This window comes from Heterodontus francisci, chromosome 24, assembly GCF_036365525.1.
Source record: "Heterodontus francisci isolate sHetFra1 chromosome 24, sHetFra1.hap1, whole genome shotgun sequence".
Lineage (NCBI taxonomy): Eukaryota > Metazoa > Chordata > Chondrichthyes > Heterodontiformes > Heterodontidae > Heterodontus > Heterodontus francisci.
Window position 1 is genome coordinate 56,702,417 of NC_090394.1, and position 17,536 is coordinate 56,719,952.

Consider the following 17,536-nt stretch of genomic DNA (forward strand, 5'->3'; position numbering starts at 1 on the left):
TAGTTCCTATTATTCAAGTGCTCTGGCAGGTATTCAGTTTTAAAGAGCAGCTACTTTTCATAAACTATTGAGACTGTGATTAGAATCCAAGTTTTCCTGTATGATCCTGGATGATCGGAACTACCATTAAACCTTGCTGCAAAAAGGATTTTTATTACAAATTTCATATTTGCTATTCTGCATATGTTTTTTTTTACATCTTGTAATTTATAATGGACTCAATAGGCCGAATGGCCGCCTTCTGTGCCATTATAACACTATAATATTTTAAAGTCAATAGTATTCAGGACTGTTTTCTTCTTTCTGTTCGCATTGGAGTACAAAAACTATAGTCTACATATGCCATTTTCAGTTTGTGAAGTATACAATTACCCAAGTTGAAAATGATTTTCTTCCTTTTACAGGTCCCTGGTGATTTAAGTCAAACCTCCGAGGACCAAAGTTTGTCAGATTTTGAAATGTAAGTTGGCTCTGTCTTGACTTATAATCCTTATAACTCTTTTTCATTGAAATAATTGTGAAAAAATTAAGGTAGTTTGATAAAATGTTATCTTGCCATGGAGCAACCTACATCTTAACCTTCAGTATAAGTTTTGTTTTTGCATTAATTTTGGTGTTCCAGTGATAAAGAATAATCAAGTACTAGAGAATAGATTGTTTTGTCTTAATTAACATTGGGCGGCACAGTGGTTAGCACCGCAGCCTCACAGCTCCAGCGACCTGGGTTCAGTTCTGAGTACTGCCTGTGCGGAGTTTGCAAGTTCTCCCTGTGTCTGTGTGGGTTTCCGCCGGGTGCTCCGGTTTCCTCCCACAGCCAAAAACTTGCAGGTTGATAGGTAAATTGGCCATTGTAAATTGCCCCTAGTGGAGGTAGGTGGTAGGAGAATGGTGGGGATGTGGTAGAGAATATGGGGTTAATGTAGGGTTAGTATAAATGGGTGGTTGTTGGTCAGCACAGACTCGGTGGGCCGAAGGGCCTGTTTCAGTGCTGTATCTTAAAATAAAAAAAATAAAACCAGTTATCTGAAGTGTGCTAGCTAAAATGGGTCCCACTGGTATTTTGATCCTCACTGTCTCAAGGATGCACCACTGTTTGGAATTGGAAACTTTTTAGATATATACATTGAAGAGTTTCAACAGAGTAGTTGAGCTTCAAGCTTTGTTGTTACAGGACAGCAAAATTTTTGTTATACAGTGAAAGTAGTGGTTGTCAGGGGAAGGAGGCTATGGCTTAGTGAGATTAATAGTGTGATTGGTGGGTAGTCAAAAAAGCCATGGGAATATGGGGCTAGGGGCAGTAGCAGTTGTCATTGACTGGGGTGGGACATGGAAACTGACTGCTCAGTTTTAAAGCACAAAGAATTGATCAAAGCTTTGCACCTCCAAGATTTCATTACAGTCCTCATTGCGCCCTACTGACTTATTTGTGTTAAGTTCTGTGAACCACAGAGATCTAAAGGCCTGCGAATTTCTTCAACATTTGGACTGATATGGTCACGCAGTATCTTTCTTCATTTCGCTGTTACCAAGAAATATTGTATAAAATAATGCACATGAAAGCAGCCAAAAGGATATCCAAAAATATTCATACCAGTTGTCCTTTTTGAAAGTTCATTTAAAAAAATTTTCTTGGAGTGTTGCCAGATTTTTGTTTTATCATTTACACCCAAGCATAACCATTTTATAGCAGATTTAAAGCAAACTTATGGTATAGCTGCAACAAAGTTCTGCTTCTTTATCAGTGTCATTGAACTACTTCTTTTGCATCAGTGCAAAGTGATTTTGGATGTGCATCAATGTAGAAGTGATTGCATACCTTGGAAGTGATGTTGGACTTCTGAGCACACTGACACCAAAAATGGGCACACACTAATTTCTACCCCATAGACTATACTTCATCAAATTCATTACTGCCTATGTTGTGTATGATGTAGAAAATGTAATGGGGGGTGGGGGGGTCGGGAGATTTTGGAGCAAGTTTATTTCATAGGAGAGTGAAGAGCTTATTTCAGGCATGGCAGGGCAGATATTCTACCCTCATTCCCCAGTTGATTTGCTTTGTGACATTAACAGTATAACTCAGATCTGCCAGTTGTATATCACAATATATAAATAGCACTGCAAGTGGTATATTGTGATCTGTATCTGTAACATAATGGCACACTATAATTTCTTATTAATAGAAAAGTAGCATTAAATTATGCAGTAAATTTTATTAGTATTTACAAATTTGGTGATCAATTGCCTAGCATATCCCACAATGCTTTTTCTGTTTCAAGTGGAGTTCTGCTTTCAGTTCAGTTGCTTTTGTCATTATTTTCTTTTCTCAATATTAATTGAAGCGCATGTGTTGCAGCTCAGCATTGATTTTGCCTCAGTATTTCTTGACTGCAGTTATTTTAGGTAATTGCTGCCAATTTGCCAGCTTGTCAAGTTAAATAATTCAAGGTTTAAGCTTTTAATTTCAAAATCTGCTGGAAATCTTTTCATCAGCCAGAGTATTTTTGCAACTTGTCACGTTCTGATTGAATTCATTTTGGCGGAAGAACAGCTTGGCCATACCTCCCAGCATGCTGTTCTCTCTTTTTTGTCTGCTTTTTCATTCTTGTTTATTTGTTTTGTTTCTGTGTTCGTATCCTTAACTTTTTTTGTCATGTTTGTCTATCCTCTTACAGTTTTTTGCTCTATTTTCATTGTTCTGAGGATTTAATTATTTTAACAATGGTGGTCATTTATTCTTTCCTCAGTATAACACGTTATTTTCTGAAGCTGTTACTTGAGCCAAACTTTTATTAGTTTTCTTGGTTTATTCTGCAATGGATTTTATTTACGTTCCATCTTCATTCAAACTATTGGTGTTTGGATTTGTCACTACTTTCAATATTTGATTGACTGCTGGTCAAACGTATTACCCCAATCTACTTTCGTTTTTCAGGTAGTCAATCTGGCAAGCTGTAGAATTTGTTCACACCTGAGCATAAATTATAACTTTTTGATGTACATTACTGTTTTTAACTTCTTTATTCAGTATCAAAAGTGATGATTGACCTTTTATCTCCTAAGGTAACAAGTATCTTGGTTTTGTTAACAACCCATTTCTTAGAATAAGCTAAATTCAATTAAGTGTTAACGATGAAGAGACTTTTGTCAGTTTGAGAAGTAATTAATTAAGGCATACATCCAGCATTATCATACCTTTGATTGATTAAACAGTATTAGATAAGCTAATCTGCAATGTTTTTTCCCCATAAGATTGTCTACAAACTGATTTGCAGCAAGTATATATTTGTCTTCTTGTAAAATGTTATATTGTTCTCATTGTTGTGAGTTCCTCTTGCTGGTCTAACTCATTATTAGTCTGCCTGTAATTATCACATTGTGAGTCTCTATCCTATTTGCATTCCAGCTCCCTTTGCCTATCATCAGTTATAAAGCTTTGCTTTGAAGCCCATTGTATTGCATCTCAGTTGCAGCTCCGTTCTGCTCCGGCTCGTCACTTCAAATCTTGTCAGGAGTTCTTGTTTTGTATCTTGTTATTCACATCTTTTCATATTTAAAATCTTTATTCATAGCACTTGTCATATATCTCTTCATTTACATTGCAATGGCTTGTGACTCATGAAATTTTATTACATCAGCCTGATTGTATTATGTTGAGTTACATTAGTCTGAGCGATTTGCACCAATTTTCATTGTATCTGGTCAGATAACTGCAAGTACATTATTTCCCTTCTCATATAGGATTCTTGCAGTGCAACTGCATTGCATTATTTCTCACTATACTGGAGGCATTGGGCTGGATTTTACCTTAGGTGGACAGGAATTCACCACTAACGTAAAAGTTGGTGGCGAGCCCGCTTCCGCCTAGACTGGGGACTTCCATCTGCTTGAGGGAGGAGGTTCCGTCTCAGTGAGCTGCCAGCCAATCAGCGGGCTGGCAGTTCTTAGTCCCAGCAGCGCCACCGCTCCTGGTGGCTACTGCTGGGACTGCAAAACAGCCGACAACATGGCGCCAGGAGTGAAGATATGTTGGGCATGCCTCACCAGGGGGATCGGTCATGCCCTGGTGAAGCTAGGATGGTCATTTGGGGGGAAAGGGGAGGCGTCTTGGGTCCCGGGGGTGGGTTGGGAGGCGGGGGTGGCCCTTATTCAGGCACGCTGTGCCCGACTGCCATGGCACCCCCTCAGCGCATGGAAAAGCCGGCAGCTGTTGCTGGGTGGCCTTTCACTCCCTCGGCATGCCTGTTTGCCATGGGTAAAATACCCGTGGAGCCGAGTGAGGGTTCTTACGTGGCCATTAAGTGGCCACTTAAGGGGCTTGATTGGCCTCGGGCGGGCGGGCTGTTTTCCTTCCCCTGCCCGACTGCCGTAAAATTGGACGGAGGCGGGAGCTGTGTGGGGAGGCCTCCCCAAGCCTCCTGCTCAATTTTACACAGCCCCCACGCCACTACCCAACCTGCTGCGGCGGCGTAAAATTCAGCCCATTAGGTCAAGTACAATGTATAATTTTTCAAGGCATTGGATTGCATTCAATTCATCCAATTACACTGCTTTTCTCATTTTATAGAGCTTTTCTCGCCCAGTTGTATTGCATAAGATCATTTCTCATCCTATTGGATTGCTGCAATCCAAGTATTTTGCAAACATCACACTGTATTGGGTTGCATTGTAACCCTATTTATGGAGTTGCATTAACACTGGTGGATTGTCTCACTTCTCGCACTCTAGTCCTCAGGCACTGCATCCACTTATCTTAAAATCTGGCTGTTTCAGTGCTCATTACTTCTTACATAGTCTTATGGTGTCAAATTGTTTCCTTTCCTCCTCAAATTTGTGGGAAGATTCCCCGAATTTTACTCTTGTCCTTCTTTGATTCCTCCCTGTGCTATATGGATTGTAGCATAGAGACCAGGCAAATTATTCCCACATTACCTGTAGCTGTATCCAGCACTGCAGGTCAGGATTTTGTGGTTGTAATGGTGCAGCTGTCAGCATTCGCCATCATTACCCTGTGCGGCCAACAGCAACTTCTGGCATCCTCACATGCAGTCAAACGTGGAAATCCAAAAGTTGCTGTCACTGATTCCTTGCACCTCCACAGGGTGCGCTATTAGAAGTCCCTGCTGATGGCAATTTATAGAAATCCGTGAATTGATAAGAACTTCCCCTTTAATGACATAATATCACTGTTTAAAAAAACCCAAAATAGTTATGGCTTGTTAGTGAGGTGTAACTGAGTTTTTAATGGCTTACTAAGTGATAACTACAGCTAAGCAACCTCTCTAGCCCTAGAAAACTACTTTTATATTTGTTTAATGTCAAATCTTTTCATAATGATAAAAACTCCATGGCTTTTTAAAAGTTTATGATTTTCCAGTTTCTAATGTGTATGTCACAATCTTTATTTTATTCTCTGTAAAATTTATAAAAAGTGAAAGGTAATCATTGCATTGTACTTCTTGGTTAATATCTGGATAGGTGAAATCCACACCGCAAAGATCACTAGATCTTTGGGGGCAGTTTTCCTGGAGGACCATGGTGGCGCTGTCATTTCACCACTGACCGCATAATCGTGCAGAGTGCACAGTTTCAGCTCTTACAGTTTTCTTTTCCCTTCCTTTGGAAGATCACCTTGGGTCCACTCAGCGCCTCTCCAAAATAAGGCTGTGCTTGGCATGAAGAATCAAATGTATATCCCATCATTGAAACCGTTTTCTGAAAACAAAAGTGACGCATAGTTCAAAATATCACTACAGAATATTTAAGTTAGAATTATACAGTGGTACAACAATTTTGTTTAAAGATAATACTTCAGATGTAACTGAGATAAAATGAGCGTTAATTGCAGTTTTATCATCAGGAGTTATTTTACATTATCTGTGGGAAGACGCATATTATTCAGTGTGACTGTTAATATCCATCCTGAAGGATGTAACTGCTTTTCAAATCCATTTCTGTTCCTGCTGTGACAGAAGGACAACCCATCACATTCTGGAACTTTATTTCAATACTGACTTCATCTATCTCCAGCATCTCTCACAGCAGGGTTACGTTTTCTGTCAATCTCAGAAATCCTCCTTGCAATAAGTACCTTGTTGAACATATTTGGAAACAATGGATGCACTTAAGACAGCTGAAAAATTGCATGGATGGTACTTCAGGCAATGCTTCTGTTCAGAAATCATGAATATGGAATGCCTGCAAGCTGCTTTAAATGAAATGTTATGAGAAATGAACAGCAATTTTTACTACAAGCATGCTTATTTCGTTATAGATGAAGTGTGAACTATTGAAATTGGTCCACATTTGTGAGGTTTAAACTGTAGGATCCCCTGATGTTTGCTTCATTCATTGATTCCTTCCAAATCTTTAAATTTGTGATATGAAGATCCCTTATTCTTTTAACAGTTTTAACACTATTAGTAATATTTAGGCCTCTGACGTTATTGCATCTTCACAGAGTGTTTTAATATCAGCTGTGTAATGTGCAACATTTTTCATTACTTGCTGCAAGTGCCAAGTTAGAAATTTTGCAAGTAAATTAGTTTATGAATGAAGTGGGAAAAGCGTTGATGAGGCTGTGCTACCTTCCAGCTGCCATGCCACAGATCTTAGTCCTATTATTTAGAGGTTCTCTTAAATTGTTCTAAATGAACTGCATCCTTTGATTACTTTGCCTGTAACTTGTTTTGTAAATTCTACACTTTTCCTTGAAATTTACTGTGGATTACTTTGTGTCTGTCAGGGCTCACTGTGCACTGATAAATGTCTGGATTCCAACGGTGTTTCTTCGTGGACGAGCTGCTAATGCATTTCATGTCTACCAGGTATGAGTCAAAGATTCAAGGACTAAGCAAAGTGAAACGTTATATCTTCACTGTGCATATTGCTTGCCAAACCTATAAAATGTATCTTCATTTCATAATGCTATCTATTTGTGTCCCTTTTCCATCCCCCACCCTCCTTGAAAAACAAAATGTACTGAGTCCAAAATGTTGCATCTTGTTAGTACAAGAAGTTGTATGATGACAGTGGATGTAAGATAAACAATTTGGTTCATTAAGCTTCTGCTTCCACAGACCATATGCAATCTCTCCTTTCATGCATTCTACCTTATCTAATAAACCTCTGGAAGGAAAGTTATTTAAAAATACTTCCTGCATTCAGGAAGAAGGAAGAGTAATCATCCATATTCACGTCTGCACTGTACAGCCTTGACTTGCTGCTGTCCGCTGACCACTCAAGCTTTAGAACCACAATGTTACCTGGAGTTTGTTTATCTTAGACTATAGCCATCTATCATCTCCAATTCTGTTCATAAGATGTTTCTCCAGCTCCTAATTGTCACATTGGTTAATTTTAAACCCGTGTGCTTTACTGCTTAGTGAAGTCTTGCTAACATTTATATAATTTATGCTGATAGTATTTTTTAAGACAGGACTTGAATCATGTTCCCCTACGGTGATCTTTTCTCCTTTGGAAACAAGTTCACCGCTGTGAGTTTGCTACAAATTAGAGCTCAGAGACCTGGAAACATTTTATTGACTCTTTTCTGTGCTCTGTCCAATGCATTAGTGGCTATTTTATAGAATTATATACATTTTTATATAGAAGGTTGCCATTCAGCCCTTATCAGTGTTAGTGCTAGCTATTGGAGTTATCTACTTCAGTCTAGTTTCTCTGCTCTTTATCTGGACCTTTTAATATTATTCTTCAAATATTGGCACAGTGGCGCAGTGGTTAGCACCGCAGCCTCACAGCTCCAGGGACCCGGGTTCAATTCTGGGTACTGCCTGTGCGGAGTTTGCAAGTTCTCCCTGTGACCGCGTGGGTTTTCGCCGGGTGCTCCGGTTTCCTCCCACAGCCAAAGACTTGCAGGTGATAGGTAAATTGCCCATTGTAAATTGCCCCTAGTGTAGGCAGGTGGTAGGGAATATGGGATTACTGTAGGGTTAGTATAAATGGGTGGTGGTTGGTCAGCACAGACTCGGTGGGCCGAAGGGCCTGTTTCAGTGCTGTGTCTCTTAATAAATAATATTTGTCTAATCCCTTTGCCACATTTCAGCTTTTTTTGTTCACTAAAAATGACTTGTGACTGAAATGCATATGTTTTTTTAAATTGTGAACTCACAAATGGTTAAAATCCTCTTTATAGCCACTGAGACGAAGAGAGGATGGATATCTTAATGAGCCAGCTATCCTTTCTGTTTTCCACAACAACCAGGGACAATAAATAATTTGTTATCTCACTTCAGACTAGCGGTAGATTGTTCACTCAAGACCATATTCTTGGGTGCACAGCAGGGAGAATATAATTGGCCAATATTTCCAATGCGGCCTCGCCAGTGGTATGTAGAAAGTTAAAATGAAATACCTTTGAAATGGACCCTAGTATTTGATTTAGTTTTGTTGATAACCACTTAATATTAACTAGAGTGAATGATCAATAATTACGTACAAATCCTTTGACAGTTCTATCTTTGTAAATGGATATTTCTGCTGATCTTACTGTTGATTTAGTTTTGTTATTTTAGTTGTTGATTATTTTTCCAAATCCATTTCGATGAGCAATTGCCCCGTGACTAATTACTAGTGTCCTTGAGGGGAGACTCCTTTTGTATTCTGATGGGGTTCACACAATCCCACTGACCTTTTATAAAATAGGACTCTTTATTTATGTGCAAGTTTGCTGTTTTATGGAAGAGAAATTTGACTCTTTACAGTGTTGTTTGCTGTCCTCTTGGACAGTCTCATGCAACTTCATATCTGACAAATATTTTAATGGCATGATCTAGTGACTCGATCATTAATTTCAACTTAGAGGACTGCGGTCAAGACCGAAGCCTTGACTCTCTAATCACTCACGTACTCTTTCTCTGAATGGGAGAATGTAAAATTTACCAAGAGACGCTGACCAATATCAGTGGAAAATTCAGTTGCCTGAACTACATTACCCTGTTGGCTGACGGAGGATATTTTGGAAGTGGAAATTTGGAGAAAAGAATCAATAATGGAAGAAATTGTGAAAATGGTGGCAGATTTGAGATAAGGATTCCCTTAATACTGGTATATCTAAACTGCTTTTTCTCAGTAACTTGGGAAATCTTTAATGAATTTCTTGGGCCTCACTTTGCGACACCCATGTCATCGGCGAGGCCTTACAGATGCATTGATGAGATTTTCCATTCATTAATGTCAGTAGGCAGAAAATCATGGACAAAGCATTTGCGATCTGGTAAGCTTCAACAGCTTATATAAATGTTCAGTTTTCCTCTAAAAGATCCTTATGTGCATGCCCAGCTGTTATCTTATGTGAAAGATTATTTCCCTCATCACTAGTGACAGCCACTTTTTTTCAAATAATTCTTAAACTGGCTTTATTGTAGACTTGCGTTACTGCCAGGGTTTGAAAAATGAAGAGGTGGGTAGAAATGATGATGAGCTTTACTTAACTTAAATGGCAATGAGGTTCCTGTATTTAGGATTAGATTTAGTTCTCAGATGTGTGGTACGGACCATTGGCTTGTTTCTATGTAAGTTGTAACACCCAATTATGTTCTGTAACTTAATTGTTTTCAATCATTTTATGCATGCAAGCTTGAGATCCCTTGTTCCTGTGGAGTAACTGGGGAGAGGCAGGCCATCTAACGTATATTAGAGCAGCCAACATCTATATGAGGAGGGACATTAATGATCAATAAGAGTATAATAGATTGCTACCTTGAAGCTGAAAACACTCAGGCGCACCTGAGAGCACATAATTCAGCAACCGATGACTGTTCCTCAAGACCATATTTTGTGCACTTCAATTTTTTAAAATGATTGTCCAACAGCAACTTGAATTTATATTGTTGTTAAATGATTATAGTATGGAATTATTTTTATTTCCAGTAGAAGTAAATGGCAGTTTTAATAAAGCAAATTAGGCAAGGAAACCTTGTTGGCAATAATACTTGATGAGTGCCTAATTTGTCTGCTTGACATTGTTCTATCCATTATTTTAATGCATGTATTATTAAAAATCCTGTAATAAAAACAGAAAATGTTGGAAATATTCAGCAGGTCTGGCAGCATCTGTGGAGAGAGAAACAAAGTTATAGGGTTAAACCTTTAGGCCCCGATGGAGGCGGGCACAGAGGCAGGTGGGCACATAAATTCACTCCACTGGCCAGCATGCCGGTTTCGCAGCACCATGCCATCCCCAGGCCATTTTCCTAGAGGCAGGATTGGGGAGGGAATGCCATGGGGGCCACCTGCCTACAAGTGGCAGGTAGTCAATTCAGCTAGTTTGTTGCCCATTGAGGCCTATTGTTGGAGGCCAACTGGAAATTTCCAGTTGGTCTTCAGGTCCCTGGCGGCATTGGGGAACAATGTAGCTGCTTGGAGGTGGCCTTCTGGTAGCAGACCTCGGCGCTAATGGGGTAGCATTCTCGGCAGGCCTATGGAAAATTTCAAATTGAATGACAATGGGTGGAGTACTTTCCTTGAATGGATATATCAGGACAAAACCATTTGTGGAATTCTCACCACCTATTGTATGTGGTTCCTGGCTTCAACTGCATTTGCTGAGGGGATTTTTTGTGTTGAAGTTAAACAAAAGTTGGAGAGAGCACTTTCTCTCAATTACCTGAAAAGACAGCCTGCTGCTTCTTCTGCTTACTGGCCATTAGTTTACCAATTTGGGGAAAATTCACAGCCAGGTGACTGTTCTCTACACAGCATGGGCTTCTGACACCCCATTTGAGCCTCTTGGTGGAGTCCTGAAGCCCGCAGGGAAAATTCTGCCAAATATTTCAAGTCGATGACCTTTCTTTAGAACCATATTCTGCTGAAAGGTCATCGTCCTGAAATGTTAACTCTGTTTCTCTCTCCACAGGCCAGCTAAGTATTTCCAGCATTTTCTCTTTTTATTTCAGATTTCCAGCATTCACAGCATTTTCCTTTGTGTTACGCACAGAGATGAGGAAGAACCGAAACCCCAGTTCTTTACTGTCTGTAATCAGTGTGGCTTTTTGAAAAGGAAGATTGGTGTGTTTCTTAACCCCTGAGTGTGTGGCCAATTTGAATAACCAACTGTACACATTTCGTGTGTTGAAATAAAGAGGATTATTTTTACTCACACGTTCACCCCGAAAGTCTGACGCTACATCACTCACTCACCACACACACACACACGCGCACACTCGAGAAAGAAAGCCATTAAAGAGGATAGTGCACTTTTACAAATTACAAATGAAGGAATAGTTCCTAAGTCACGTGATTTGGCTCATCTTGAGGAAAAGGCATACGTTGCAGGCCCGGCGATGAAGGCGTTTTTACTCCTGAAGTGTAGTTGGGTGGATTCGATAGCTGGAGTCATACATCGAAGTTGTTGCAGGATTCTCTCGAAGGGGTGGATTTTCAGCAGGTCACAAAGTTCGTTGCTTATAGTCTTATTACTAGAAAGTCAGTTTTCTATACTGGTGGATTTGAAAAGGAACAGGCTTGGAGGCCTTCAGATGTAGTACTCTCCAGTTTTAAAGCATAGGTGTTTTGCCTTTGCTGCTGTCTCTGAAGCTGTCTCTCCCTGGCGCTTGGAGGAATAAGGTTTGTTAACTGCGATTAGTTTCGGTCAGGTGACCACCTGATCAATACTTCTGTTGTCCATCCAGAATGATTTGAATTTTGAAGCCATTACTACACAATGCGGTAATAAAAGTAAAATACTGCCGATGCTGGAAATCTGAAATAAAAACAAGAAATGCTGGAAATACTCAGCAGGTCTGGCAGCATCTGTGGAGACAGAAGCAGAGTTAACGTTTCAGGTCAGTGACCCTTCTTCAGAACTCTTCTGGGATTTTACACCCCATTAACTAAGTTTCTAAAGTCCCTTTCCCAACTTAATGATCTTTTATATAGGTGTGCATGTATATATGAAAACACATTAATGAACTGACCATAGGCAAAGCCATACAACTACTCCAACTTGTATTTATACAGCACCATAGCATAATAACATCCCAAGATGTTTCACAGAGGCATTATAAAATTAAATATGACATGGCAAATTTGCCAGTTTATTTTAGCAACCTGTAATATTTTATTGAACATCATATGTTTAATGCTTTTTGTTCATATTTAAAATATCTCTAACCCCTCAGAGATATTAGAGATATTGTTTAAATACATCAAAGGTTTAAAAAAACTTGAAAGATGATATACATCCAATTTTCAAATAGCAAGGGGCATGAATTCTTCATCTCCCTGTCAGTTACATGGCCAGTTAGGTGAAGACTAAAATCTTGCTTCGCCAAAGTTTGCACTTCAAACTTAATTAATCATTCACTCCGGTGGTCCTACATGTGCTAAGATACCAGTGTTGTTTATCCTGTTAATTAGGAAGTGTTTTATGTAATAAAAAACTTGCACAGAATTATTGCTTTTTAATTTTTACCCTTCCCAATACTGATTAATTTCCTTAATTGCAAATGCCTGCAATTCTTGGTGTCGGACGATCCTGAGGCTTAATTCAAGTACAGCTGACACAGCAGCTATGCAATTGACTGACTGACTGACTTATGACAAATGATATTGGCAATGATTTGACCCCTGTGTCTTCTACAGGTCCTCGCAATACCTGTTTGAAAAGTCAATCATGTATTCATGGCCTTTTCTTATGGTTAAGCATTTAAAAGAGTACAACATAGAAACATTTTAATGAAGCTAAATATTTGGCAACATTTGTTACATTGCCCTGGATTTTACAGTCAGCAAAGCAAGAGCACTTGCTGCTGACCTCGAAGAAAGCCTCGCTGAAAGATCTAGCAATCTCTGTGGCAAGATCTTTACCTCCACTCACTGTGCAGTGGATTGTAGCATTCTTTGATGGAGATTCCCAGCATGGAGCTGCAGTGATGCCATTAAGCTGTCCAAGCAACCAATCACATAAAAGAATTCACACAGACAGCCAACCAGGAAATGAAAAGCACTAATAATTAAATCACTTTTTAAAAATTTTACGAGGAACAAAATAAAGACTGGGAAATAGTATGGGGTGAAGTTAGAAGCTGAAATATCGTGAAAAAAACTTTTTAAAAATTGTTTTAAAAATTTGTTTAAAACAGCTAGTAATTAACCTTAATGCAGACATTTACCATCCCTCCACAAATATAAAGTTATTTTTTTCAAGGCCAGATGTGTTGCTCAACGATAGTCATTACTTAGATTGGCATTAAAAACCCTGATTGAACAAGCTGTGACTTTTTATGGGCTTTCTCACAGCGATGTGAAAGCAGAAAAGGGGGAAAATCTTGCCTCGTCAAGTGATTTCAATGATTGCTGACTCTCAGAGACCAGGTGGCACAGTATCCACAGCGCAGTTTGTCGTGGAGCAGTGAGTGACAGACCGTAACTTAAGAATTTCTGCGTCAATCTGTGCTTGCACTAGATCCTGAAGTCGCGGTCAGTTTCAGAAGGATAAGAATGGTGAATGCTGACATTTCGTTGTCAAAAACCCCAGCAAAATCTGGGCCCTTATATCTCGATTAATGAATTCTTTTGTCAGTAAGTAAATGTATGGAACATCCATTTTGTGATGACTAATTCTGCAGCAAGTATTATTAGATGATGTGTGATTATTATTCCCTGATTAGCTAATAATTTTGTTTTCAGAACAGTGTAGTAGTCCTGTTAGTCAAGGACAATCAAAGGGTCATTCGTCAATTTGTTTCTTTCTGACTCAAGGGTTCCATGCTGTTTAGAAAATTGTTATTTTTAGGGTAAAAAAAAGTCCATCAAAATTTAGCTGATGTCTGTCGATTCTTATGTACGAGTATTTTGAATAAAAAGCATTGCCCTAGATCTTCCTTCCCTTTGAAATAACACATGGCATTAATTCTTCCAAAGTTTGCCACATGACTAATGTACACTGTACAGTTCTCTCTCTTCACCATAATTCAATCTAATTTACACTGTAGATCATTATATCACTCATAGCCACTCCGCAGTGCAACAACACATTATGGACCTTTTTGAGTGTTGACTAGAACATGCACCAACCATATGTAAGCAGCATCTGCTGAAAGAAAACCATTTTGGAGAAGAAGGGATGGAGTTGGAAAAGGCAATATGTTTGTTTTTTTCAGGCTCTAGGTTCTGAAGAAATGTGTTGTACTAAGTTTGGATTAAATGACTGCAGATTAATGTGGAAGTCTGTGGTGTTCAGTTACTGTCTCTGCTCTCAGGTTAGAATAGAGGTTTGGGTAAAATACATGATGTTTGGAGGTGTAAGGTGTAGATCTGACTTTATAATGTAACGTGATTAGATAATTCTGTGTAAAATTCAATGGGTTCAGTTACCATGAGAGTTGAGAAGGCTGCTCCAAAATTAAAGTAACTTCTGTGACCTCATTATTATTGTGCGAATTATTAGGTGCTGTTTTTGTGTTTGCAAAGAGGTTTCCATTTTTGGTGTATTTTGTTATAGATCATAGTAAATTGGCAGGATTACAGCAGAACCACAAGGATCTGAGAGTTTTGGTGCAGTCACATGAATCATGTGCTATATGGTATCTCCCAACTTTGTGATGTTGAAGTGGTTTTTTCCCCATTGTACTGCTCTTATGGAAGTAAGATGATATTTCTCCATTTCAGCCAAATAGTTCATTTTTTTGTAACTGGCTTGAGAGCAGTTTCCATTTGCAGACCAAATCTCCGATGAACCGAGTCCTGTGTCTTTTTCTCTGCTGCCTTTGGTTGGCACAGCCAAGATTGTACAATTAAGCCACATCATATGATGTTCACTGGAGAATATGTAGGATAGCCACTACATCTCCTGTTGCCTCAAATTGTGGAAAATAGCATGAGATTATAGCATGATAGCATGGATTTAAAAAAAAGTAAATCTATACATAGATGTATAAAGCCATAGGCAAGAAATTATACTGCAAAATATTTAATAAGAGCAGTCCACATGGGGAAATATACCCTTCTCTTTATAGTCTCTTGAAATGTAACAGCCAATTGGCACAAAGTACCAAGGTGCTCCCTTTGCCTGTTATGTAATGTTTCAATAGCAATAGAATTTGCATTTTACTTTTAACATAATGAAGCATCTCAAAATGGGAACAAGGTACAGGATTCCAAAACAGAAAGGAAGAACTTTGGAGGGGTGACTAAAAAGCTTAGTTGAAGAAATGGGTTTTAAAAGGGTGTTTAAAGATGGAGAGAGAGAGGCAGCAAGATTTAGGGAGGGAATCCCAAAGGATGGGACTGAAGTGCCTGATGATATTTGAGAGGTGCAATAGAACTGGAGGAGCTTGCAGAGGTTAGGGAGTAGAAGGCTTTGGGGGATCTTAGAGAAATTGAAATTTAATTTTTTTATATTCATTCATGTGATGTGGGCGTCACTGGCTAGGCCAGCATTTATTGCCCATCCCTAATTGCCCTTGAGAAGGTGGTGGTGAGCTGCCTTCTTGAACCACTGCAGTCTGCGTGAGGTAGGTACACCCACAGCGCTGTTAGGAAGAGAGTTCCAGGATTTTGACCCAGCGACAGTGAAGGAACAGTAATATAGTTCCAAGTCAGGATAGTGTGTGACTTGGAGTGAAACTTGCAGGTGGTGGTGTTCCCATGTATTTGCTGCCCTTGTCCTTCTAGTTGGTAGAGGTTGTGGGTTTGGAAGGTGCTGTCTAATGCTGTATGATGGGTTGGGATCTAATGAAGGGACAAGAATGGAGATGATGGGCATGTGGGAATTAGTGTGGAACAAGACACAAGCAGCAGAGATTTGGAGATTTGGAGATTATAGAGGGAGGAGGATGAGAGGCTAGCCAGGACTGCTGGAAAAGTTGGTTCTGAAAGTTCCAATGGCACATAAAAAGATTTTACCAGCAGAGGATGTTAGGTAAAACCCTGCAACCTATATTGTATACCATACTAAGATCAAGAGTTGAATGGAAGGGATGGAGCAACATGTAGGTCTCGTAGAAGTGATGAACTTGAAAGAACGAAGGAGAATTGTAAGAAAAATACACAAACGTGTACAGTTAGAAAGGGTAGGTAGCAGTAGAGGCTGAGGGCAAGGAGAAGAGAGAGTGACAGGCAGTTAACCGGGTGGTCTTGATTTTCGAACTAAAGAAATCCATGAGCCCTTTGTACCTGGTATATGAGAGGAAGAGAATGGGACAGGTACGTAAACATATTAGTGAATCATGGAAGAAAAGGGCCTAAGGTTGTTCTTATCCTCCAGATATCCCTGGAATACTAAGTGGCCTTCGACGTGGAACTCAAAGCATGTAAAGTTTGATGTGGTTGATCTAAAATTGGTTATTGATGTGTAGGCCAGTTGTGTGCCATGCATGCTTGTGTTTGAACCCCCTTGATTAAGGGAACAGAGATGGGATTGTATCAGGGTTGGAAAGCATTGTTTGAGGCAGTGGTCAGAGACCAGTTAAGTAAAATAACATTAGGAGAGGTGTCAGGATAAGATGTTACATGCGTTAGCACCAGAGTCTCCTGTCTCTTCAGCTTAATCCATTCGAATGCAGTGCTGGCATTCATGATCAAAGTAACAATGCTGTGAACACGAGTACATGGAATGCTAATAAAAGGTTAAACATATGTCCTGAAGGTCTCAAGCACATGTTGGAACCCCTTTACAGTAGTCAGTTCGGCTTACATCTGGAACAAAACATTATAATCTAACTAGCATTTTGATAAATACCTGTGCCTGATTTGCACAGGGGAAGTGCCAGGTGTCTTCCATTTTAGTTAAGAAGTAGTCTCAGTCTTAAACCCCAGCTATATTATACTTTTAAAAACTCAGACAAAAATTCCTGTTGTATTAAACTACCCTGGGTCACTGTTATATTTTTGTGTTTTTTTTTCTAAGCACCTCACTCTAGATTATTTTGGCTCTTATATCTTATTATCACTCTCATGGGCAAGTTATGACCCCTTACCTTTGCGAGTATCTATCTTTGGCTTGAGATCTAGGTAGATTTTTTTGTAATATGCCCAACGACCCCTGTCTGATGAATGCCTTTAGCTACTGGATATCTTAATCCTTCACAGGTTCTCACACTGATCTTTAAGAGTGTCAGGTGAGACCTGGCTTTAATTTTAAAATATCAAGTACATTTATTTTGCAAATATAGGAAACAGCCATATATCATTTTATTCACAGTACATAACCTTTCATCTAACTCCTCAAATAGACAAAATAATAAAAAGAACAACATTTTAAGCAGTGAGCTAATCCTTAGTAAATAATTTTTAAATTCACACAGTATCTCTTTTCCTTTAGTGTCAGCTGTGGCTCAGTTGGTAGCATACTCGTCTCTGAATCAGAAGGTTGTGGTATCATTTCTCACTCCAGGGCTAGAATGTTACGCCACCCCAAAGAGTTGGATGGTGGCGGGGTAGTGTAAAATGGAGCGGGAGGCTCTGGGAGGCTTTCCCGACCCGCTTCCACCTCCACTTCCCCCACTACCCTTTATGTAGGGCGGGGGGGGGGGACCTGCGAACAACAGCCCGCCTGCCCCAGGCCAATCGAGGC

General features: G+C 39.5%; 1 protein-coding gene across 5 annotated transcripts in view; it reads left to right on the top strand.

The window, feature by feature from the left end:
- Window positions 1-17,536, top strand: part of snx29 (sorting nexin 29) — a 659,344-nt gene that overhangs the window by 463,233 nt on the left and 178,575 nt on the right. For all 5 annotated transcript variants that reach the window (XM_068056248.1, XM_068056249.1, XM_068056250.1 and 2 more), the window contains 2 exons: window positions 405-460; window positions 6,746-6,827. In XM_068056248.1, coding sequence (XP_067912349.1) covers window positions 405-460; window positions 6,746-6,827 — 138 coding nt within the window. The remainder of the gene's footprint in view (window positions 1-404; window positions 461-6,745; window positions 6,828-17,536) is intronic.